Source organism: Cheilinus undulatus, linkage group 21 (genome assembly GCF_018320785.1).
Source record: "Cheilinus undulatus linkage group 21, ASM1832078v1, whole genome shotgun sequence".
Classification (NCBI taxonomy): domain Eukaryota; kingdom Metazoa; phylum Chordata; class Actinopteri; order Labriformes; family Labridae; genus Cheilinus; species Cheilinus undulatus.
In genome coordinates this window covers 23,158,877-23,185,329 of record NC_054885.1, presented here as the reverse complement: position 1 = coordinate 23,185,329, position 26,453 = coordinate 23,158,877, and the positions used below count along the sequence as shown (strand labels likewise).

Below are 26,453 nucleotides of genomic sequence, written 5' to 3'. Positions count from 1 at the left end.
CCCACATACTCTGCCTGTGCTGCATTCTGGGTACACAGTGCTGTGCTCTGACCAATGATGAGCCACCTCGCACAATAAAAGCATTTCTGGAGGGCCGCGCAGCCCTGAAGAGCTGGATTTACACACCACAGGCTGATACTAAACCTCAGTGGTTTGTATCCTGCAGTATAGAACTTGTAATGAATATAATCAAAAGTTGGTTATGTCTTTCACTCTGTTCAAAACAAATTCAGTTACCTGAAAGATAAAGATCTTAATGAGACAATGCGGTCCATATCAGCCAGCAGGTGTTGGAAAGTCATACAAAAAATTGTTTTGTTGTTGCTTTTCAGCTTCTGTGAGGAATCATGCTGTGTGCATAAGTAATGTTTTGTAATTGGGTAACTGTGGATCAGTAGGTAGGGTCTGAAGGTCGTGGGTTCGACCTCCAGCTTCTGCAATCAAATGTTAATGCGTGCAAGACACTTCACCCCAATTTGCTCCCACTGCTCCGCCAGTGTGTGTAATTGTGTATGGATGCGTCTGAATGGGATTAGCTAATACTGATGGCCAATTCTCCATAGCAACCTTTGCCATCAGTGTGTGAATGAGGAGCGAATGGAGTGAAAGGGTATGAATGGGTAGGTGTGACCTGCAGTGTAAAAGTGCTTTGAGTAGTCAGATGACTTGAGAAAGTCCATTTACCATTTCATGAAAAAACATCATCCTGCTGTATTTTAACAAACGTATCACTAATCATGATTATTTGCCATGGAACATATTTTGAAAGTTCATTTCTGCTGCGTGCTCTGACCCACTTCTTCTGATACCTACCTACCTTCTGATATCAGGGTGTTAAAATGACTTAATATACTTTATTAGTCCTGCTGCTGATGGTCCTTCACTTAAGAGGAACAGAGAGGGACATTGCTTTTCATTTCACAGTTAGCAGAAAACTCACACAGGAGATTTAATGTCCTCATTTTAACTGAGGTGTGAATATTGCCTAAGACGAGAGAAGGACATAATTTTTATCAAGTTCATTTTCTAATAAAGCCAGTCATTTTTTTTCTTACACTGTCAACCTTTTAATGATGGACTAGTTTTAGCAGCTTCTCTCTCTGACTCTGAATTTTACGGGAAGATTTTGGGCAAATGTATTGTGGTAATTAAAGCAAATACCAACCATAATGGTTTCATTTGGATAAACAGTATTTAAAGAAAAAAACATTTTTGTTTGTGAATTAATGCTCTGAAGAGGCTAATCCAAGTCAATGGCTGTGGACAGACCCAAATACAGTGCATTCAGAAAGTATTCAGACCTCCATTGCTTTTGTCCAGACAGTCACGCTGACATAGCTCCAGATATCCTGTGGGGATGGGGCAAATGTCCAGAAGGACAACAATCACCTTTTTTAAAGAGTAACCCACTATGGCTCCCTGCTGAGGCATAAAAGTGACACCTACAGATCCATATGAATGCCCTTTACAGCCACTAAGAGATAAAATAAGAGGAAAAAGTCATCTTTTAAGAGCGTGTGAAAAATGTATATTCAAGTCAACATCATTAAATAAGAGGAAAAAAAACATTAAGTTGCTAAATCAAATAATGATATGAAAGTTCAAAATATAAAAGCAATGTTGCATAATCTTTTTATCCCAACCTGCTGTTGCATGTTTCTTTTCAGTTATCTACTAATTCAGGTCAAAGTTAAAGAAAAGCCCAAACAGATGCAGAGTAGGATCAGTTAGTATTTTATTTCACACCTTTAGCGTCTGTAAAATGCCTTCTTATTGAAGTCAACAACTGACATCTGAATAAGTATTTAAGTGAAAGACAAACAAAAACAGCAATATTAAGCATCTTTTGGAGTGTAAAATCAGTAAACTATAATACCCTAAAAATTAATCAAAAACTGTTCAACCATCACTAATAACCAATAGTTAAAACAGCACTTGTACAAATTACAAGGAAAATAAAACATTAAAAAAAATCCCAGAATTAAAGAAAAAAGACATTGTCAGTTACTGAAACCAAAAGTGAAAGTTTGCCTTTTGCTAATGGTAAGATTTTTGCCAGAGTCTTAATGTCTAAGTGATTAAAGACTGAGAGCACTGGGTAATGAGTATTATATAATAACATCATACTGAATGTGGCACAGTGGAGCAGAAGAAGGCAAGAAGTTCATTAGACCGGCGTCAGGTTTTAAAGGCAGGCGGAGGCAATGAGTAAAGCACCGTGTAGAGAGATGATCTCCTGAGGTCTGTATCACTCTAAATGCATTTTATTGCAGCCAACATTTAAAAAAATCTTTTTATCCTGGAATAGTGAGTATGTATCATTCCTGTTATCAGGGGGGGAAATTAGGAGTTGGAATGAATCATCTTCGATCTGATAGACAACTTTTCTTAAATATTTAAAGCACCATACTGGTTAGACTGATTGCCTCTGTTCAAATGCTTCAAACCTTGGTTGAGATCCTGAATCAGTCTCTTTGTAATAGCTAGAAAAAAACTTTATTTTGAAGAGACAAAGTATTTAATACTGTGATTAAAAAAAGAACAAGCTGTATTTTTGACCATCAGCTTACAGAAACTGTTTTACTGTAAGTTTTGAGTTAAGTGATATAGACAATTTCTACGTTTACCTTATCTTAGAAATTAGCTTAAAAACTTTGACTCAAGTCATGTACAAGTCTTGTTGATTTTTAAGTGAGTAATGATTAATAAAAGTTTGCTCTGGCAGTCAACAATTTGGAAAATCAGCTGCTAAATGGACCTGAATCAGAAACAGAAGCCACTGTGGTCCGATGTTAATAAAATATTGGGTCAACATTCCAGCTAAATATAGATACAGGAATATGAGCAGAGATGTAGTGAAAGGTTAAACCACCAAAACAAAGCCAACCTCTGTAAATTGTTGTTGAGTTAGCCTTTGAATGTTTACCAGAGCAAAGTAGACTTGTTCTTTTTTGGTTAACCACCACATCACTGTACATCTGTACATCTGACAATGCAAAGAAAGGAAAGAGAAGACTTTAGTACATTCTTATTTACACAAAGATCAAAGTTACACAAGAGCAGTTATAAGGTTTCCCTTAGGAGTTGCATTGATTAGAGATTGCATTGAAACAGTTTCACTGAATGAATACTTGAAATCAGGCACGTGTGTTTTTCTAATGCCATAACTTTATATCAGGTAGGGTCACCATCATAAAATGAAAAACAGCTTATTGAAAAGTATCAAGAGGTCACAGGTTGAATTTTTAGTCATGTTTTAAGTGTGATGAGAGTGGATACCACTTTCTGTCTGTCCTTATCAGTGTGCAAGGTTTGAAAGTAAAGTCATAACGTTCAAAGGAGCCCTTCTATCCTTCACTTTTATTTTTTTCTGATTAACCCCTCAAACCCACATACTCTGCCTGTGCTGTGACCGATGACGAGCCACCTCGCACAATAAAAGCATTTCTGGAGGGCTGCGCAGCCCTGAAGAGCTGGAAACTTGAGATTTCAAGATCACAGAAGAAATAAAGGTTCAAGTAGGACATGTATGCAAACAGATTGTTTTACTTTTCTAGGGTTGATTTGTAATTCATTTTGACATTAGGAAGTTAAAAGATCCGTGTTTCCTACAAAGGATGTGTAGTTTCATGTAAAATTCTGTAGTATTCTGTAGTTTCCAACCCAAAAGTTAGCCCTGTAGTAGCTCTGTGATCCACTGACCGACCGGTCATATGTTGCTTATGCCGCAGGATGAGCTGTAATATTGATATAGTGATGATTAACTATCAGAAGTCTGTGCATAGTGTTTTGTTTTGAAGTTAACAGATTGCTTTGCTTTGTTTTTCAGGCTGTTTGGATCAATCAGCTCTTTTTAAAATAGGTGTGACGCTGAAGACAGACCTGGCATAGTGGAGCAGAGTGGCTCTTTTTTCCAGAGACAGACTGGAGCACGCGCAGTGTGCAGCACAATTCAAAGACTGAGTAGAAAGGGAGTGACGTGCTCCACAGGGCTCTTCACAAGGGGATAGTGGTGCAGGCAGAGTATGTGGATATTGGTGGCAAATTTTCCTGAAAAGTACAACAACTTCCCTGGGTCAGTAAGAAAAGAACAAAGTGAAGGAATAACCATCCCTTAAGTGTGTTTCATTCAATGGAAGGAAATCATGACTGTTTCTGATGAGCTGAAGGATATCCTGAAAAACAAATGTACAAAAATCTAAACCCTAATCACTGATCTACTCAAAGAGACAATATTGACAAGGAAATATAAAAAAAATCTGCTCTTATTTCAAGTTACCTTCAATTCTTTGTACACATAGCCACAAATAAAACTGTCAGAGTTTAACAGTGGGTGTATCACCTGATCTCAGCCCAAAAAGTAAGCACATTTTTAAGATTGTGTCCATTTGTATCATCAGAAAATGTTGCGTGGATCTGAACTTGCATGGGAAAACTGCATTGAAAGTGACTTTGGAATTAATGAGACATTAAATCAGTTTAAATATACTAACAGAAACTTTCCATAGTCAAGTTTCCCATGGTTCTTATTCAAGCACAGCACAGCTATAAACGGCTAGAAGAAGGGGAATCCCTCCAGCTGGCACAGGAAAGAAGGTCAAAACTGAAAGCCAAAAATCCTAATCTGAAACACTTCAAAGACATCAAGAACCACTTTCAGTTTCAGGCATCTTCAATGAAACAGACCATGAATGATAAAGAAAGACTGGTTTGTCAATTTAAGAGTTTTATGTTTTATACTATATTATAGGGAAGTACAAGTACATTAAGGCTGTTTATTTGAATATTTTCAGCCCCAATTTCAGCTTCTATATTTCTTTATTTCACAGATTTTTTTCAACTATCAAAAGTTACCAAACATGTGGGCTCTTCATTTTAAAACATCAGCCTTCTTTTTGAGGTCTTGAGTGAGAGATCAGGTAGTTAACTTCTGATCCAGATTATGGTTCATGGCTTTTACAGAGATCAGGTAACTGACAGAAATAACTGAGCATCAACTTATTAAAACAGATTTGGTAGCAATTTTTATACTTGGACTTTCATTGTCTAGTTTAAAAACTTCCAGTCCCAGTTAATACATTTAATTATGGCTTTGCTTTTTTTTGTCAGAAGGCTCTAAGAAGCTATTTCCCTTCATTGAGATTGACCCCTGCTTTTGTCAAGTCAACTGTTTTTCTTGATTTGTCTTTTCCCAAGACTTTTACAATGATCTATGACATACACTCTGTGCTGTCCATCATTATATCATTGCAAGGTACCCCCTTTTACCATGTTTATTGAGGATATCTTGATAATTTATGTCCTTTTGAGAGATTCTTCTAAAGACTTCCTTCCTAAGTGATGACATCTGTTCCCTCTCCCTTTCAAAGTGGCGCATCATAAGTTTTATTCACTCAAAGAAACAAAGAACTGGAGGCATTATTTGCATTCACGTGTTGCCAAGCTTAATCTCTCTGACAGATAGGTCACAGCTCATACAAGTAAAAACAAAACAAAACAAAAAAAAAACAAACACTGATAAGTATACAAATGAATGCTGAGTAGCTGTCAAATATTTCCATTGGCTCCTGCTGAGGAAGAATGCAAATCATAACTCTAAGGTGACGTAGTTTAGTGCTCTTATACAGGTACAGTTTGTGTTTTTATTCTTTTGTCACTGAGCTGGAAGTGAAATAAAGTCGAAATGATGCTGCAGGTTGTTTGTCTAACATCCCCAGGAGCTCATTGCTTCTTCCCTGTACATGTCTGTCTCTGTCTGAAAACTAACTCCTGTTGTGTCTTAAAACGTAGGAGATGTGGACTGTAATTTCCCTTTGATATAACTCATATCCATTTTGTGACCCTTCAAATAACAGAATAGGAATTTTAAACAACAGGTTTTTAACACCTAGACATCTGGAGATGATTATTTATCCCCATGGAGAGACACTTTCAGCGACATTCAGAGGAGCTTCTTGGCCTGAGGCTGGGCTGGGGCTTTGGAGGTTTTGGTGTCGGCAGAGTGGATAGCCATGATGTCTTGGAGAGCTTTACTTATCTGAGCTCCAAACCTGTGAGAGTCCTAAAATGAAGAAAATCCATTTTTTAGAATGAGGGTTTAAGGATAAGAGCAATAAAAAGGACTGCAGTCAACACAGTTAGAAAAAACAGGAAGAGGGCAGGCATCAGCACAATACCATGTCTATATCTGTTAAGGGTCTCTTTTTTATGAATACAAAACATGAGAGATGGTTTCTTCCTATTTACAATATTGATTAGCTCTGATCCACCCAATCTTGTAAGACAACCAAGAGGATGCATTTAAGACACCCCTGTCACTAATTAGTTTGATCAACCAATCTATTGGTCAGCAGGCAGGTTTAATTTCAATCAATCAAGTTTTCTTATGTTGACTACATTTCATAATAACACAGCTTTATCTACTGGAAGCTACTACCTGAATATGTCTTAACATGATGATTTATCTATCTGTAATAAGCCCATACTTAAAAAGTGTACTCCTCTAGTTATCCTAAAAAAGGAACCAAAAGCAGACAGCACAACAGTGTCTCCTGTCCTGTCATGTGCTTTGTTTCCGAAAATAAATGAAAGCTGATGCAACTCAGCCTTAAGGAGAATGTACAATTTTTCTGAGTTTGATGAACTAGTCCTTTGTGGTTAAGAAAAAAAAAGCTCTAAAGACTGAAGAGCTTCTTACTATAGGCAACACTGTTTGTATTCAGTGCAGCCAGCGCGGGATGCACAGATGCATCATTTTAACAACGCTACTGATATCGGCCCATCAATCATGACTGAAAATGAGTTGTCATGTGCTGATGTCTAGTGTTGCACACTACACCTAACTACTGTCTCTGGGATCAGATTTTTTTCTGGGCAGAAGCTTGACAAACTCTGCACTGTTTTCATGGTCAAACATGAGAGAAACTGTTGGCTGCCGTGGAAGTTTTGAAACCTGAAAGGCGAGATAGACTGTTTCCCATATTCACTGCATGACATCCATCTCAAATCCATCAGGGGAAGCTAAAGTGCTTGGAAAGGGAAGAACCTTTAAATAAAATTCTAGAGGAACGTTCTGTGAGTCTCATTCATTAAGAGTCAGCAGAACATTGAAGCATATGATGCAGTGGATAGGTACAGCTCTGGAGCCAGCTGGTGAAACAAACACACTGAAGCTGGTTAGGAGAAGGGCAAAAACATATTTTCTTCCAAGAAAAGCTTTAAGTGGGCCTCTTTGCTACATTGTTATTTCTTACATGTTCACAAATGCAGCTAGCCATAGCTGCCTAAGCTTGGGTGACCACATTTTCAAACCCTCAAAGCTGGAGCTTTCCTGGAGTTTTCTTCGTAAACCCTGATCGTCCTTTCATTTTTAAGCTGAGCATGCTGAGCAGCTGCATGATGATGAGATCAATCAGCAATAAACTTTGACTCACTGTTGACTGAGGTTGTTCCCAGGCATCTATTTCCCTACCCGGTAAAACACCCATTCAAATTACGTTTAACCAACTAGTCTCAAGAGTTTAAAATGCTTAGAAAACAGTCTATGGTATATAATTCCAAAGGTCTCATCAATAAAGCTTACACTATTCTCCAATCAGTGTCCTTGTGGACTGTAATCTACTGTCAGTGCTATGCTTGAATACTGATAGGTACCCCAAACAACCTTACTCAAAAAAAATCTGACCTATTCTATAAACTTCCACAACCAAATAAGTTTATATGTGGGTCTATGTACAAACCAGTCTGGTGTTTTTATTTCAATCCTGTGAATAACTGAACTGCATATATCATCCTACATGTTCCCACGAGCCTGATGATGATTCATACACTTATCAATAAAAATGGGCACATTCTATTCATGTTTACACTTATAATTACTGTGGGTTTGTCAGACATAGGAACAAAAATAACATTAAAAAACACCAGGACGATCAAGTCTGTCAATGGAAAACTACTGCACACAACAATTAAAACACAATCTACTTGAGACTGTGTAAATGGGAGTAAAAGGATTTTTACAGTTGTTTAAAGCTCTTAAAATGGTGAGTTTTTTTGATCTCAGTAAAAATGCTTCACTCAGCATCTCAATAGGAAAACACTGGCCCAAGTGGCTATTTTTCTTTCCACCAAATCAAAAGGTCTGAATTTGCCTGGGGACATATTTTACGCACTTGTTGTGAATATATAAAAGATAAATGACCATCTTTCCTTCACTGAAAAGACAAACTTATCAAGATGCTGCATCGCACGGATCTCTACTCGCCCAACTGACGCCTGATCCTCCCTCTGCAACAAATAAAAACGAATAATTGATTCAAACCATCAAAAAGAGGGGATTTTCTTAGGCAGAAAAAAAATAAGTGCTATGAAATTGCATTTATTTGTCTCTCTCCACCATGTGTAACCTATTATTTATACACAATAAGAGCAGTTGTTTTAGTTGTGTCAGTAAAAATATTAAAAGTTGGCGGCTGAATAAAAGCTGTGTCAGTATCGTAAATGTGTCAGAAAAACATCTTTATAAGCAGCCAACTAACTACAGGCTAGTATAAGACAAAGAAAAAGTTGTAAATGTGTTGTAACTTCTTTGCAACAGGCTTGGCCAGCCTTCATTCCAAGGTATTTTATCAGATACAAGTAATGACGGAAATGTGTGATTGACAAAAACTCGCCCTGTCATACCTGTAATGTCATGCCTTTCAGTTTGGGTTGGGCCACTACACCAATCGAATGGTAGAGGAACCACTGCAGGTGGTACAACTCTCACATGAAAATGATCAGTCCCAATTAGGGCAATGTGATTTTTTTTTTTCCCATGCTTACGACAAATTTTCTGTACAAAATCAATGCAGTTCAGTGCTTTGCATTTTCAGTGTCAGCTGTTTTTTTGGTCACTGTTCACACAGCAAACCTGACACACCAGATAGACTGTTTTATATATCCATTGCATAGGAAATATTCCAGATTAATCTGGGAAACATCCCATAGAAAGCATTTGGGAAGGACAGGACTTTTCAAATTATTCTCGGAAGCTGTAGGAAGAATGTTCTGCCTGTCACATTGATTGGCAGATCAGAGAGACAAGAAAAAAGAAATAGGAGACATGCGCAGCTTTATTGCTAACAGCCTAGTGCTGCCATAGTGTTCGTACGATGGTACTTGTCTGTGGCAAAATTGATAGTTGAAGCTTATCAGAAAACATGGAAAAACATCCTCTCTGCAAAAGAAGCTTTCGATGTGGCTCTGTTCTCTTGTTTAAACTACAACAGAGCTAACTGCCACACTGGAGCCAGCCATTGCTAACGGCTCACAGTACAACTTGACCCCACCTTTAGCTACCGCCTCTCTCTGTAAATAGCGCTGATTGGTCAGAATCCATCTGCTTTGCGAGGCTAGCTTACAGCGCTCTTGGTTGAGACTAGTTCAACTACTGGAACACTGTTGTGCTCTTCAATGTCTCTTCAGAACAATCAAATGATAAATTGATAAAATCCTGATGTCCAGAGCTGCTGCTGATGCTGTAGAAGGATTTCTTTTGTCTTTTCTACTTTGTTTTCATGCAGTCTTTGTGATATTTCCCTGCATGAAAGCAAAATCTGAGCATATAGTGCAATCTAAAAGAGAACATCGCTACCACAGGAAGAGGGAGCCATCTTTTATTATCTGAAACAATAAGCACCAGGGAGAAATGCTCTAAATGTAAGGCTGTGGGGGCTGCCAGTGTGACAAAAAACAAGTTTTAAGTGTCACAGATCCTAAAGACTTGCTGTATGTCATCACTGTTTAATCACTTTGTTTAGAGTCCTTGTTGGAATCTCTAATCAGAATGATTTAATGATTGTAAAGGGCATTTGCAAATGTAATAATGGGTTAAGTCTTATCTTGCTACTGATAAACAAAAGCGTACTTACAGTTTCAGTACAGGAGTATTTCGAGGACACATGGAAGTTTATCATATCTTCACCCACAATGATGTACGACACCCCATAACCATCATCAGCAACCTGAAATTACAACAAAGATATTATGAGGATGGTGGTCACACCGTGCATAACATAAGCTGAGCAGTTATACCATAAAGTGCATGAGTTTACAGCAATAATAATCAGATGGTAAACTTTGCTCTCAAGATTTTCATGATCAACACATCTGTAGTTACAACTAAGGGAAAGTGTGCACACTCACAGGTCCAAACCCTCCTCCCAGCGATATGTAATCCGGGTGGTTCTTCAGGTCAAACAGCTCCATCTGCTGAACTGGGGTCTGACTGGTGGAGAGACGCCAGGGCTCAGACAAAACCTGGATTGTGGGCACGGAGAAGAGATGAAAGTGTTGAGATTTAACATGGAAAGAGGGAAGTGCCAAGCAGGAAGCATTTCTGATAATACGTCTACCATTCTTACAGATGCTCTTTGGGACAGGTGTATGAAAGGGTTAACAGCCCAGTTTTTTAATGCTCACATTGTTTATTAACAATTTCCAATTTAGGGGTAATGGAGTTATTAAACTCTGTGAAGCTGATTTATGTTTTCTCTTAGAGGCTTGTGGGAGCTTGAATAACATGCATGAGCAGAAAGATTGGGTAAATCACGCTGGCTACCAGCCATAAACATGAACCAAGGTGGAGGATGGAAAACAAAAGGAGTGAGGAGTAGAAAACTTTCAACAGAGAGAAGTAGTGTAGACGTAGGTGGATGAGGGTGGGGTTGTGTATAGAAAGTAACAAAGCAATAGAAACTTTTAGAACTGCTGGGCTCTGGCAATATTTGTAAAGTTAAATTGAATCCCTTCAAGAGATAAGTCAGAATGCAAGCTCTGCATCCACAAAAACATAAACTGAGATCAAGTTTTAGAAATATCAATCATGGTTAAAATATTTTGCATATTTCAAATTGCAGAACAAAGCTACAGTATAATACTTTATATGTTACCATTTGTTATAAATGAACATTATATCATACTCTTAGTTAAAAGACCAACATTCCCTCAATCTGCTGTGGCTGAGTGACAAAACTGAATCCTGAAGTTGCATAAGAGTGATGACTTCCAGATTATTAACTGGCAAACAATACAGACCTGATTGCAGCCAGCTGCTTCTGCATGGCGCTCTTCCTTTTAAAGATTATATGTCCTCTTTATCAGCTTTTAATTCCATTTAATATCTCCCAGCAGAAGTTGTACCTTTTCTTGTCACTCCCACTGAGATAAACAACCCCCAACAGATTAGAGCTGTAGTCAGTCAAAGAAAATCTTGAGAGGCTGTTACACACTTAAAGCCCACAAAAACTAAAAGCTGCCCCACCTTTCTCTTGTAATTCCACTACTTGTATCTAGGAAAAGCTTAATCCAAACCATAGACCGTAGACCAGACTGCCTCATACCTGTTAACCCTTCTATTATCATTACTAGAACAGTTAATTTGAATGTAAGAGCAACTCTACTTTAGATGGATTTTTTAAAATAATAGTTCTATTTCATTATCATCCTAGCTGTTAATGTTAACATTGCATTATTCTATTTTCCATCACTTGTACTTGTTTATTCCAATTTTTTTTTACAAATTGCTACCAACATTATTGACGTTATAGCAATATCCTTGAGATGGTTCTGCTTGGGATTCCTGCCTTTTATATGGTATGTTTGTCTTTCTACTGTAAGGAGGCTAAATACTGCCAATGCTTGGCTCACGGTGATTAGCACTGGCCTTTAGAATAATAGGCTACATTGGAAAATGTGATCTAGACTTTCACTTTTTATAAAGAGTCTTGAAATAACTTTGGTTATGAATTGGTGCGATAAAAACAAAGATTGATGACTGATTGATTGAGTGATACACTGGCTTCAGAGGCCAGATCTGTCAAAGAGATGCTACTCCTGAAGTGAGACACAGCTGGTGAGACACTGAAAAAAAAAACTACCTCTTTTAGGAAGGGTGACTCCACTCCCAAGTATTTGGAGACCACATAAAGGCAGAAGAGGTGTCTGTCAATTCCAGCGCCAGTCATAGCCATGCGGTAAAGGTTCTGGTGTCTCTCTGAAGCCTGTCTGAAGAGTTGCTTGCATTGCTCTACTGCCTGTCAAAACAACTCATACTTAGAACTTACTCATAAATCTTTGAAACTAAGTAAATAAATACATATTCATCAGTAATTATATTTTGAATAAAGCAGCACAGAAAATAATGAGGTAATTATGCAGTCATATTAGTTTGATTTTTTTTACATTTTACACAGACATTTGAGTCAGCAGGGATATCAAGTGGTGTGCTACTTTATTTGAAAAGGGTAACTTCAAAATACATTGAAGTACATATAAATATGGAATTTAAAAATACCTCTCCCCCCTCCAGAGCTTTGACAAAGGCACAGCTTTCGTTGGAGCAGGATCGCACAGTCTCGGTGCGACCCTCCCTGAACAGACGGGTCATTGAAGCCTCATAAGTCAGACAGAATCCACCCCGATCCTGAAGGAAGAGAAGAGAGGAAGCTTTAGGAAAAAAGAGAGAAGTGGCTTTCTGGTATTTGTTAGGCACATTGAGTTAATTTTGTGTAGTTAATAGGGGTGTAAAGGTACGTGTATTCATACCAAACCGATCCGGTATACGGGCCTCTCGGTATGGTACAGACGTGTACCAAATGAATACATGTGGAGCCGAGCTCATACAGAGAAGGAAAACCAGGAAACAACTCACTGTCACACTGTCCTGACAACCACAGCAAACAACAGCAACAGCCTGAATATTCCCAGATAAAAGTGTCCTGTTTAGCAGCACTTTGTTTCCCAGTAAAGTACAACAGAGGACAAAGACAACAGCAATAGCGCTGACATTATTCTGCAGCTGTGTCGCTAAAAGCACGTCGTCCAGCGGACCAATCAAAGCATTTGAAAAAGCTCCACTCAAACAAGAATGTCACTGTAAAAAGGAGGAACAGCAAAGTCTTACCAGCCAGTTATAAATTTCTTATTCTTTAAGATCGTTTTTATTATGCCAATGGTGCTCTGGCTCTGTGAATCAAATTAATTTTACCTTCATATGTCAGCCTTGAAGGCGGGAGAGACTCAGGTGATCCTCAGTCCACTAATTGTGAGGCTACAAACACCAGTCGGCTGGACCGCTGTATAATTGGGTCAGTTGCTTTAAAGGGGAGTGAGTATTAATGCAAGCACATATCATACCTATTTGTAGAAACCTGGTTTAACTTTAGTATTCAAGAGGTTGGGTTTTTTTTTTGGTCAAAAAGCCAAAATACATTGATGACGATTGATTTATACAATTAAAAAAAGGGTAAAAATTCAGAGGGGTGAATACTTTTTATACTGTTGGCACTGTAGGTAGGAGAAGACAAAAATACCTCCCAGATCTCTGCTTATCTTACAATAAACAGAGAAAAGGTAAGAAAAAGGGAGCAGCACAAAAGTCCTAGGAGGTGACTGCAATCTAGCAGATAAACTCAAAGCAAATTCTAAGGGTCAAGAAAGACAAAGTATGTGGTTAGTCTTAATAAAAAGCTGACTCAGACCAACAGTAAATGACTTTTCCATGTTATGTTCATTGCACAATGTCAGTCAACTTCCTCTAGACTTTGTGCTCTCTTAAGAGTCATTATCTGCTTGTCAGAGTCAGAATTTCCTCACATCAAATGGTCAGGACACTAATGTTTATTAGCAGTTAACTGATGGTAGACCTCAGTCTGCAGTTTTGATTGGACAGCACCAAAAAAGTACAAAAATCAATTACAACAACTTAAAGCCAGCTCATCATCCAGGCCCAAAAATCCTGACATTCTATTAAATTACACAGACAGAATGGATCAAACAGGGGACGACAGCTTGCGTGCATCACTGCATCTAAACTATAAAACATGAAGTCACTTATTCATTATTTATGCCTGGTCATATTGTCAATGATCATTCAGCCATATTTGGATAGCAAGAATATGTTGTTTGTGAAACTTTCAGTCAAATGTGTCATCTTATTTAGAGTAAGAACAAAACTTGTTTTTTATAAATATTCACTTAAAATAAAATAAAACTTGTACAGAGTCATCTCAGATTCAAGAAAAGAAATTAATCAAACTTTCTTAGCTTTGAGATCCCCAGCGTTTTGTGTGTGTGGGTAGGGCCTGCAGGTAAAAGAGACTCATGGCCTTTTTACCCTCTGATCAGGATTTTTCAGGGGATTCTAAGATTTCTTTAGGCACTTTAGGTCTTTCACCACAATCTTTCAAGTGAAGTGATTGTAGGCTTTATTTGACAGTAGAAGTCACTGCAAAGAGCACTTATAAATCATTTATTTAATTAAAAAGTAACTTTTTCCCTCATTAAAATGGGCTTTAAGAGTATACTGTTTTTATCTTAAAAGTGAAATTTAGAGCCATTTTAAAAAGATTTTCATCAACAATCCTGATCATATGCACTGGCTAGTGTGAAACATAAACTCGTGCAGTCAGAGTATTATATTCTCTTACCCCTAAAACACACTTTACAGATATCACTTCTATATTTTAAAAACCCTTATGTTACTCGTGGTTTTTGTGTGTTCATTTCAAAGTGTTACCCTGTAATATGCCAATTGTAAAGCGATCTGGATGAATGCATCAGGGCTGATGCGGAGCTTCTTTATCCGTCCCTTTCCAAACTCTCTGAAGGGAAAAACGTGGCAGTCCACGTCATCTGCCAGCTCCTGAGCAACAGCCAGAGAGCTGGAGATCTGGGTCTGAACCTGCAGGACAAACAGAAGGACAAAGATTTTAAATGAATCAGTGAAGATCATTTGGGCTATTCTTGACATCTCATGTAAAGGTTATATTCTTTATAGTCAAACTTCTTTTTACTCTTACAACACATTCTTAAGACTTATTTACAATATAGCAGAGTATTATGAACTCTCAAGGATGCAGATGTCAAGGGTCCATGTCAAACTAAATTTCCATCAACCTTTATATTGAACAGTTAATCCTGCACAAGCTTTTTCTCACTGGTCTGCTCTCCTTTTGATTCAGATGCATTTAAGCATAAGGGGAAAAAAATAATAAAACTTGCAAGAAGTATTGTCTAACAAGAAATGTTTCTATTAGGTTTGTCCATGAAAAAACATAATTTTTTTACATAGTTTTTGCTACCAGCTGCTTTAAAGAATTAATGATCTATTAATTTTGTGTTTTTTTAGAGCCAAAAGCACCTAAATTATAGAGATAAAACAAATAGGGGTGCAGCGATTGCAATTCTCTGGCCGATCACCGATCTTTAAAAAGCCTGACCCGCCGATTCCGATTTTGGCAGATACTGATTTTTTTATAACTGACAGCATACACCTTCAATGTTCCAATCTTATTTTATTGAATAACATTAAACAATACCCGTGAAACAATACAAACTTGTTGTTTTAACTGCACATGAGGTAGTTCTCTCAAATATAAATGAAAAGTTTAAAGCATTGCTGTCCAAACTACTAAATTATATCTGTTCCTTTAGTATTCTATTTTTCACATTTTAGTAGGTAGAGGCATATGAAACCGATCTTATCCAGCGATCTTACTTACAAGGATTGGCCGATCACCGATCTCCTAAAATTAAGGAAATCGGTGCCGATACCGATTTTGGCCGATCGATCGGTGCACCCCTAAAAACAAATATACCATCCTATTTTCAACCTAAAGCTGCCATGAGCAGAGAGAAGGAGGGATAGCACACAGGAATAGGAGATCAAATGTGAGCAAGTGTTAAGACGATTCATGAGTTTGTTTGACTGATATTAGTTATGTGCCAACTGCATTTATCTCTCTGCCCCAACCTCCATCGCAGCCTCTTGCTCCGTTTTGTTCACCAGTTGGCAAATGCATCACTTTTCAGCTTTTCAGCTTTACTTTTTTTTTTTTTCTTGTAAATTGTGGTGTTACAGTTTTGGCATTTAGCACATTTGGTAACTATAACAAAGCTACTCACAAAGCTGAAGACTCTCTTTATAATGGCTACATGAAATTAAACGTTTAATATTGCTTCAATAAGAAGTGCACTTCAGTCCAGTTTAAAAGAGCTGAAATGGGCCAAGGCACTTCCAGGTCAATGAGTGGTGCCAAAGCTTTGCTGCTCTCTCAGGCTGTGGCAACACATACAGGCTGTCCTCATGTGAGCAGCTCTGCTCAGTTTTTTTCTCTGTTGCACTGCAGCCAAATAAAACACCACAAAACAGAAACACACATTGCATTCTTTGTCTGCTGAGGATACTCAAAAAGGGGCATTTAACTATAAAAATATTGAATTTCAACATGTATAAATAAACTGACATTTCTGTTAACCTTTAAACCCTTTTATGTGTTTAACAAAAGGCAAAATAGATGCTGTGATCAAACAAGTTCAGTAAAGCCAGGAAACAGTGAAAGAAACAGGAAATGCAGTTTTAGAAAGCTCTCACTACTCCGCAAGTACTTCTTGTCTGGTCAGGTTTTCAGCAGACATCATGACGTCAAACTCAGTAATGTTGAAAATGTAACAATGAAAAAACAAACTGTTCTCACATGGATCCTGTATCCTGTATCACATGTATCCTGAGATATTATGAAAGGAAGAGAGGGTTAGGCTAAAATTAACATTGTAGAGGTAGAGTCTTTAGTTGAGTCATTAACTCTGTAAACTTTTCTTCTCAGTGGTATGTGTATTTGTGTGTGCCTGAAGAAATAACTTTATATATCTAACTAGACTTACTGGTTCATTAGGGCAAAGGAAAACTATAGTTGCTGTTAAAGGTGAAAGATGCTGTTAATTCACATGCCTCGATCGGAGAAGTAGGTTGATTATGTGGCATGGGTCATTCATACTTTCCAATTGAGAGAAAAAAAGGTCTCCTTAAATGAGTAATGGAAAAAAGCATCAATTTCATTTCCCCTTCCTCTTTCTGTATTGACTCAAATAAAGCTCCTGACCAAGGGTCACTAAACCAAGATTCTCCCCAAAACGTCTGGACAGAAGCATATGTTGCTCCAAAACTTCTGTGCATTTCTCAGTATTAATGGTGCCTGCGCAGATGTGCAGGTTACCCATGCCATGGGCACTAATACACCCCCACACCATGCCAGCGGCTGGCATCAGTAACAATCTGAATGGTCCTTTTCTTCTTCAGCCCAGATGACACAACAGCCATTATTTCCAAAATCAATTTGAAATGTGGACTCTATAGACAAGCTCTGTTTTCCTCTTTAGGTCAGTCCGTCTCGGATGAGCTTAGGCCCAGAGAAGGCAGCTACAGGTCTTGGTGACATGGTCACTTGGCATGGTCGAGTCTTAGTTAGCATCTGTAGATGCAGCAATGTATTGTGTATAATGACAATGGATTTCTAAAGTGTTCTCTAGTTCACGCTGTAATATTCATCACAGAATGATGCCTATTTTCATGCAGTGCTGCCTGAGAAATCAAACGTTACAGGAAATCACTGTTGGCTTTGGCTTTGCCTCTCATGTGCATACTCCCACAGATTCTCTGACTATTTGTACAGCTTTCCTGTGAAATGGTCCTTGTGTTTATTTCAGCATTTCACAACTTTTTCAGTGTTTTTTCGCCCCTGTCCCAGCCTTTTATGGAAAGTGTTTGAAGGCATCAAATTCAGAACATGGGTAAATAAAAAATAACAATAATAACAATCAGTTGGAACATCCATATTTATACATTTCTCTATAAATATCTTTATCTGTCTTTGTGCTGTATTCAAAATTAGATAATCATATGCATTCACAAAAAAAAAGGTTTCATTGATCACACTTCTGTTTTTGTGCTGACAACATGTGACACTGTGGCCTGCAGCACTGCCTATTTCAGCAGAATCCACATGGGATGAATGATTCTTTGGGTAGGCAAAAGACAGACATTTAGTCACGCATTTTGTCAACTATAACAAGAAGTACTTTCAATCAGATCGTGTACACTTAAACTTTTGAAGAATTATGAGGCAAAATATCAATCTTGAATTAACTGTAACAAAATGATACAGGTACTTTTAAAAGTAATCGTAATACATGCTAAAACTAGAGGTTTTGTGGGTTTCTAAAGCCTGGTCCCCGTCTTTCCTCTCATCAGGTTTCAAATGTGAAACCAAGCCTTAGCTAAGAGGAAAGCCATGGGGAAAATCCCTGTCTCTCCCCTCAACTACATTTTCTAAATGCTGATGAGCTCACACGCTGCAGGGGGACTTTCGCCGAGGAAATCACCTGGTAGTTTACACCGTATCAGCAGGATGTTTGTTAGAAATCCAACCAGAAAACACTCTCACTACCCCTGAAGACATTCATGAATGGGAGGAAAATCATTTTAAGTATTTTGGATTTCATTTTCATAATAAAAAATTATGCAATCTGTTACACACATGAGCAAAGAAATGGCTTAAGATAAACTGATTGATTTCATTAATTAATTTGGATTTTGTTCCCCCACATTCCTTATTAGAGAGAGGAATGCAAGCTTGTTCAGCGCACAGATGAGGTTGTTGACTTTTGTCTTTGTTTAGTCTGTAGATTTATCCAAGAGTGAAAAATGAAAAAGATCTGCCAGGTTTATCAGTTTCACAATAACCACTTGCATAACTTCTCAACCAAGGCAACATATGTTTTTAGTCTCTTCCATGCACAATGGGGGTCAGTGAACTATAAACAGATGTTAAGATAGTATTGTTTCCTCTATCCTTAGATAATATTTCCCCTCAGTATACTAAGTGTATTTAAAACTACATAAAAACCTGTCTAAACATGCCAGAGGACAGACAGGAATTAAATCAGTTTGGGCTTTCAAAACTCTTCCTTCTTTTCTCGGTTAGGATCAAATGAAGTAGTAAAGGTTTGTGAACTTTATTGCATAACAGCCACCCCAATAAGATGCAGACCTGTTGGATTGCTCAATGCACAAAACAGAAGGACGTTAATTAAGGGAGCACAACTGGGCCAAGAAATCCTACAGGCCAGGGGCATTTCTGAGCTGTGATTTTTGATACAAGAGTCTGAATAAAAAGGATCAACTAATGATATTTGCTCTCAAAAGACTTTTCATTTAAAATATATATTTTAGCAAACTAATAAGGTATTTAAAAAAAAATCCCAGAACCATTTGACTACATCATCTCCCTAAACTTCTGAAATACAGATATTCACAAAGATTTCTACTTCACTGCCAAAGCTACTTCTTATCCATCTAAACACAAAGTTGGTTTAACAGAGCCAATCAGATATGTATGTTACACTAATAGCTATGTGTAAGACTTCAAAAATGTCCACCATTATGTTACATTTTTATACCACGTTTTAGAGTGATAAATTCTCAAGTCTCGATCAGAGTTATTCTCAGTGAAAAAAAATCAGCTTCATCATGGCTTTAGTTCATATTTAGGCTATAATGTTTTTATTGGTAAAAAAAATAAAAACAATGTTTTAGAACTCAATATAAATAAGAACATTTAACCAAATTTGAAATCCTTTCATTGATTAGTTTCAGAAAAACAAATGTCATTGTGTAACCTCTGGATTTTCCTTTTCAATACAGCTCTAGATTGTAATCAATGCTGCCCCCAAAAATAAAATAAATGCACACCAAGAGGCAACTAATCAGGATGCTTACAACTCTATTCCATTAAGGCACACGCTGAATAGTATCTGAAAATGTCTGAATCATGACAACTCATGATTTTGTTATCATTCAAAATACTGCCTACAGCAGAACAACGTCTCCAGCCTCGCCACTTTTTGCAGATTCATTTTACATGTAAAAATTGAGCCTGCATGTTAAACCCTAACAGGATGCTGATCCTGGGGCACTGGCAGGTTGAAAGGAAGGGCTCAATACTGATTTAACACTGAACTGGCAATAAAGGAGCAGAGGGAATGACCAGAGATCTGGCAGCTTAAAGAGACAGCCAATTAGAAAGTTGTTTTTCAGTTGTTTGGATAATGATGCATGTAAGGTGTGTTGCCATATCAGCTAAGTTCAAGATATCTGGTCTAGTTTTCAGGTACTGTACCATTTTTATTATGTGGTTCTGCTAGAATTCCTCATGCTTTTAAATTTTAAAAACATCAAACCATTATTATTTGTCACTGTCACTCTTTGTAGCCCCACATTTCAACCTCAACAAACCTCTTTAGGGCCTGTCTCTTTAAGGCCTCTCTCATCAAAAGCCCATTTACTTCCATCGGGGCAGTTTCCAGAAAACGTGTACAGGAGCAACACATGCAGAAACATGAAACTTGAGACTTACCCTGCGCTGTGCTATTCGCATGCCAGACACTACACTACAAAAGACTAAAAAGATACTGCTTAGGACAGGGTTTTCTAGCTTTTAGAGCTTTTATCTGTGAAAAAAAAATCTGTGGAATGTTTTTCCATGAGATCTTGTTGTTCTTCATTTTCATTTTTAACTTTACAAATGGCAAGATGACTGGAGTTTTACATGAAGTTAAACGCAATCTAATTTAAATCATTTTGGGGGGGGGGGTTCAGGTTCCAAGTTCAAAGAGATAATGGTATAAGAGCCTGACATCATCTGCATTGTTTGAATTTTTCTTTCAGCACAAAAACTGTTCTGTCCAACAAAATCAACACCTCCTACAGCTAAAGCCTTGAGATGGCCAAAGAAACATCAGGATATTTCCTAGTTCCTTCACTGTGTGTGATGACTGATAAGAATACATTCTCTGAGTTAGGGTGCCAGAGGGAGGTCAGCTCTGCTGAAGGAAACAGATAAGGCCCGAATCAAATGACTTTAGTAAATGTTATTGAATAACATCATGATCAAATACTTTTAAAGAGAAAATGTCAAAGGGTACAATTGTAAAATTGTCAAAAAAATTGTTTGTCCTCTAACCAATCCTTACCTATTTACTGGTGCCTGTAATTCTTCTTGAACTGTTTGTTTACATAGCTGTTCCTGTGTACCATGTGGATTTCCTGAAACCACACCTTTTGGATGACTTTAAAGGAGAGTTTCAGATCCTTTCATTGTTTTTTCTTTCCACAGACACACAGGGGACATTTGTGCTGTTGCTATTTTTCATCAGGGATTATTACACTGTCATTTTAAAGGGGCATTTTGAGCTCCTCCTCTAGATGCAAGAAGTCCACTTTACTTGGCTAAGTTATTAGCACAGAGCAAGGCTATAAAACAATAGTGTTAAGTCCTGGCAATAGTCACTTTATCAATAGCATGAAGGATACAGATATGGTCAACAAAATAAAATCCTTACACTTGTGATTGTAGATAACTGGATGCTGCCATGGCCATCTATGTTTCAGTGGGTTTAGAGGTCCTGCAAAAGTTCTCATGCCTCACATTAATCCTTCACTCCTGTCTTTGTTCAAAATGCTGGAGTAAATCACTTATCCTAAACAAACTTTTCAAGAGTTAATAGTTTGCTTTAGTAATGCAACTTAAGTCTGTGATGATGAGTGGGGTAGGGTTAGGGTTAGGGGGCCAAATCAGTATCTTACTAACGGCTCCTTAATGTTACAAACAATCCTGAATATTAATTTTACATTTAAGTGACACTGAAGTGAATACCAATTGAACCACTTCTGTCTAAGAAGTGTGCATTCCTACTAAACAGCATATACCATACCCAAACATGCTTGAGCCCTAAAATGCAGTGTGTTTGACCAGTGTGAGAGCTCCATACTACACTTCAGCATGGTACACCTCCTTGACCCTGGCATGAGGGGAAGAGGCGTGCTTCAGCAGTGTATGATTGTTTATACACACATACAAGTATGGGCATGCAACTAGTACATGACACACTATCAATAAAGCTATTGTTTTCAACAATCATTTTATAGATTGGAATGTTAGAGGGCTGTATCTGACCAAGATGACTCAAAATAAGCAACAAAGTGAAAAACTGTGTCTGACTTAATATAACATTATGGTGAATCTGCTCTCAGACCTGGCATGGCCTGGTGCAAAGAGGCTGCATACCAGCAGACAACTGGGTGGTGGGGGCAGTCATGATTTAGCACAATACAAGGTGACTAGCTCTAATGGAGCGGGGATAAGGATCAAAACCCGTCTCTGTGAGAACACTATTATACGTTATTCAAAGCTTAAAGCGAATTGGCTGTCATTCTGCCAATTTCAACACAGATTTCAACACTGGAGGAAAAATTCGAACTAATCAGACTTGCTGAAAAGTTTGGGAGTGCTTTTCATGGCAGATCTGAGCAGTTGAGGATAACTATCCTGCAGCAGCTACAGCCAGTGTTAGGATTGCATGCTACTCCTCCTCTGCAGTCATGTTTTTATTTTTTTAAGCCAGCAGTTGAAGCTACTGCATTTTGATTAAATTTGATGCACAGTGCTGCTATGCATTGAGCTTATATTACTCATATTCCTTATTTCCCTGGTCTGTTCTATGACTTTACATCACCTCCATAGCAGTATCAATAATGTTTAGGCTGATTGATACTGCTATGGAGTAGCAAAAAAGAAAATTCACTTTTAGGCTAGAAAGTTGAACAAATCAGTTTGGGAGGATGAGAATTTTTTTTTTTTGTATCTAAAATAAAAAAGATAGAATCATGACATTTTTCAACTTGTTAACTCAAGCTCTACTCAACCTTTACCACCTCTTTAAAAAATGTACTGTCTCTTTAACACACAACAGAAAAGTACTGCTACATTTTGAAAAAAGGACTTGGTTTAACAAGGAGTATTGATAAGGGTATAATATCAATATCAATAAAGATCAATGATCCACATCCCTACGTGTGAGTGACCCCTCAGTTTTTACCTCATGTTGTCCCTGATCCATCACAGCTGGACTGTGTGTTCTCTTTGAGGCTTTGAGACAGCCATAACAGGAAACAACAAATGTCATTACTCAGTAAATGCTTGCTTTTTCAAAAAACTGCATCACTGGATTCAAAACAAATTCACTTTCTGTTTTAAAGGTTAAAGCCTGAGCTTACTGTCACTGACGAAATGTATTTGCCTTTTACTTTTTGAGTTTCAAACATTACTTTAATTGAATTTCAGAAAATATGCATTAAATTACAATTCTTTTTCTACAGGGATTACTGTAATTTACCCCTTGCTGATTGGTATTGTACAGGATGCAGGCAATACTGATATACTGGAGTTGCTCAGCATTATTAATGTTATTTTTTTCCTCAAAAGTAAAATCAATTTTACATCAATCACCTATCAGCTGAAAATTTGTTTCTAAACATATGTTGCCAATGTGAATTCTTTTGCTTATGTTAAGTTGTGATGGGATGCTAGCTGTTAGGGGTTTTGTGATAGATACAAATGCAAATCCTGATAGAATAATTTTGCATTTAAGCTGTTATGATCCCATCAATTTATACTGGGTCTTTGTAAATAAGAAAATTAACAATCTAGACCTGCTCTTTTGACTGAAGGTAAAAATTTACTTTGAAATGCTGCAATAAAAAACACTGACTGACTGAATGTGAAGCACATTGTGTTGCCCTTCGTATAAAATGTGCCAGAAATAGTTTGACTTGACTTCAAGGAGAACCTTTTTAACTAAAATATTAGGCATATAGGGGTATGTCTTCCTGCAATAGTATTATTTTCCTAAAATCACACAAACATAAATAAAAACATCACGATATATACACATTCATAACCCCTTCATTGTGCAATGTCACATGTCGCCAGACCCTTGGGTATGGAAGTGTATGAATGGGATTAGCTAATACTGATGGCCGATTCTCCATAGCAAATTCTGCCAAAAGTAAATGAATGTGTGAAAGGATGGGTGTGAATGGGTAGGTGTGACCTGTGGTGTAAAAGCGCTTTGAGTAGTCAGATGACTAGAAAAGTGTTACACAAGCTCAAGTACATTGACTATTTATCACTGGTTGTCATAGCTCATGTGACATCTGTTCTGGGAACTCAAGATGGTTGCTAATGCTAAGTCAGTGGAAGAAACAATCAAAAAGTGGATTTTAAATGGATAAGAAGAGGCTCACTTATGAAGATGATGATGTGGATTTAATTATAAAGACCCTGGAAAGTCACCCAAGTTCCAGGCTCGCTAGTAAAACTACTATAAAGGCTACGAAGGCTTGGATAGCATCATTAGAACAGTAAAACAGGGGGCATCCAGAGGAAAAAAAAGTAAGTGGCTATGATTTATGATTCAAAAGTTAGTAAACTTTTTCCATCCTTTATCTCTTCTTGTTGTATAAGACAACATCAGGCTCAGAGGCTTACATTTTTACAAATATAATTCTCCCGAAGCCCTTTAGATTTTGTTTGCTACACTCCAGAAAAGGGGCGTCAGTTAACCTTGCAAAGCAGATGGATTCGCCCATTTCCATGTTTCTCACTGGCAAATCCATCTTGCAAAGCTCCCTTTTGAACAGACAGGGCCCTGTAAGAGAGTGACAGGACCAATCAGCGTTGTTTGAGGAGTAAGAGGCAGTACTTCTGGGCATGGCGGAGTCGTGATGTAAGCAAGCAGCATCAAGAGGCAGGTGCAATTATGGCAGAAGTAATTAGCGTGGATACTGCTATAGCATTAGTTTTATTAGAACTTGACAACATTTCTTTGTTAAAAGAAGAACAAAGAACAGCATTGTGTTCTTTTCTTTTCAAAAGACAAAAGCTGTGTACTGACATGTCTACAGTCGCCATGGTTCGCGTTATGCAGTTCTCTATGGAGTTTACTCCTTGGTAGGGGTGCACACCTACGAAGTCATGTGTTTTGTTGCTCTGATTGGCCCGTAAAGATGTGACAGAACGTTCATCCAACTACCCTCAGTCTATGGGAGGTTTTCCAGATGGATGTGAAAAACAAATCCATCTGATGTGTCAGGTTAGGGTTTAGTGGTACTCAATCTTTTCCCAGAATGTGAACAGTACTATTCTATGTAAACTAAATAAGGAATCGAAAGCTAAACTTAACTGGCAATAAACTATGCTTGTGAGACTCGTTGAAAATGTGTTGCCTGAAAAGTAAGATTTTATAGACTTCAAACTAGTGCCAATTTATTAGTAAGATATAAAGTTGAATGGCTGTAACAGGTTCCGGAAAATATGGTGTGTAAACAGCTGTATACAAGCAATTTATGGTTGTAAGTAAAGTTGATGGTCTTATGGTTTTGAGACTGCTCAGAAAGGTTTAAACAGTAGGACTGACAGAATGCAACCATTCATACGCCAAAACAATCTCAGCCTTACATGTGGCATCTGCTTGGGTCTGATCCCCCAATGCTAAAAACTCAACAAATCACTGATGCCTGAGCATTTCACAAACATGCGCGTTTCACACAAACATGTAGGGTGTCTGTACCTCTGATGGGATGTCCCAGGTGAGCCTCTGGGGTACAGGCAGTGAGCGCTCCACCTCGCCTTTACAGTGGCCGTCCTCAGTGTAGCCCAGCTGGAAGGCGTCTGTGGCCAGGGTGTACTGGAAAACAGAGGAGACGTGCTCATTTTAACATCAAAATAGTTAATACAGTTCAAATGAACTCTTCTTCTCCACCTAACTCTAACCACTCTTTCTGCAAAAACTTGTTTACAATGTTACAATGTACCCAAAGCGACGTATATTGAGAGCAAGAGCACAAGCAAAGATCTAGACAAGAAGAAATGACATCAGTTAGTGCCACAAAGTGCTTCAAATCCAACTGGACACAGGTTCTACCTTGCAGTGTTGAAGGAAAAGTATATAAAGTTTTTCCTTTTTTGTTGTTTTTAAATAAAGATCAACAATGAAACAACCAATAATCAACGTGAGACCTCTCATCATCACCATCACCTAAATTGTCTTCACTACAAATAATGACCAAAGTACCAAGTGCTGGGTCACTCACAAATCAAATAAGATTTTCCTTAATAAATAAATGGGGCCAACCTGAAATCCAATATTTTCTCTGAATGATCAAAAATACACCTGAGGAAGTGTCTGCCGTGAATCTCCTCTCTGTATTTTCTGCTTTTTCATATGCAGGTCATTTTTTGGGTGTCAGAGTCTTGGCAGGGCTATGAGGTTGTCATCGATCAGGCCAGGACCAGAAGACAAAGCTGTCTCTCTCCTCTGCTCTCTATTTTGTCTGCAACAGACACTCAAGTCAACATGTGCATCTTTAAGCAGAGGTAAAGATGCTTGATAAACATATATGCCAAAACTGAATGAAAACTTATCCCAGCTTAAGCTGTGTTTCCATCAGGGGTCCAGTTTGACTGAGTACGGTTTGGTATGGTTTGGTACGCTAAACCCCCAAATAGTTTGCGTTTCCACAGACACCCATGCCCTCACTTGGTGGGTGGGCTGTAAAGGCATTCATGTGAAGCCACATGCAGCCCGAATCTGCTGGCCCAGCCGCAGAGTTGTAGAAAGGATGAGTGACAGAAATCAGTAGGGAATAAGCATTAAACAGCTGAAAGTGCTTTTAAAAAAATAACTACATCTTAATTATGTTAACCGCAGTCAATAAAGATCCTCAGCTGATGAAA

General features: G+C 37.9%; 1 protein-coding gene across 1 annotated transcript in view; it reads right to left on the bottom strand.

The window, feature by feature from the left end:
* Nucleotides 1-1,728: 1,728 nt before the first annotated feature.
* Nucleotides 1,729-26,453, bottom strand: part of cpt1a2b (carnitine palmitoyltransferase 1A2b) — a 50,316-nt gene continuing 25,591 nt past the window's right edge. The window contains exons 13-19 of the mRNA XM_041817180.1: nt 25,288-25,404; nt 14,558-14,722; nt 12,335-12,463; nt 11,919-12,074; nt 10,186-10,299; nt 9,912-10,004; nt 1,729-6,061 (exon numbers count right to left, since the gene is read on the bottom strand). Of these exons, the coding sequence (XP_041673114.1) occupies nt 5,942-6,061; nt 9,912-10,004; nt 10,186-10,299; nt 11,919-12,074; nt 12,335-12,463; nt 14,558-14,722; nt 25,288-25,404 (894 nt within the window). The 3' untranslated portion in view covers nt 1,729-5,941. The remainder of the gene's footprint in view (nt 6,062-9,911; nt 10,005-10,185; nt 10,300-11,918; nt 12,075-12,334; nt 12,464-14,557; nt 14,723-25,287; nt 25,405-26,453) is intronic.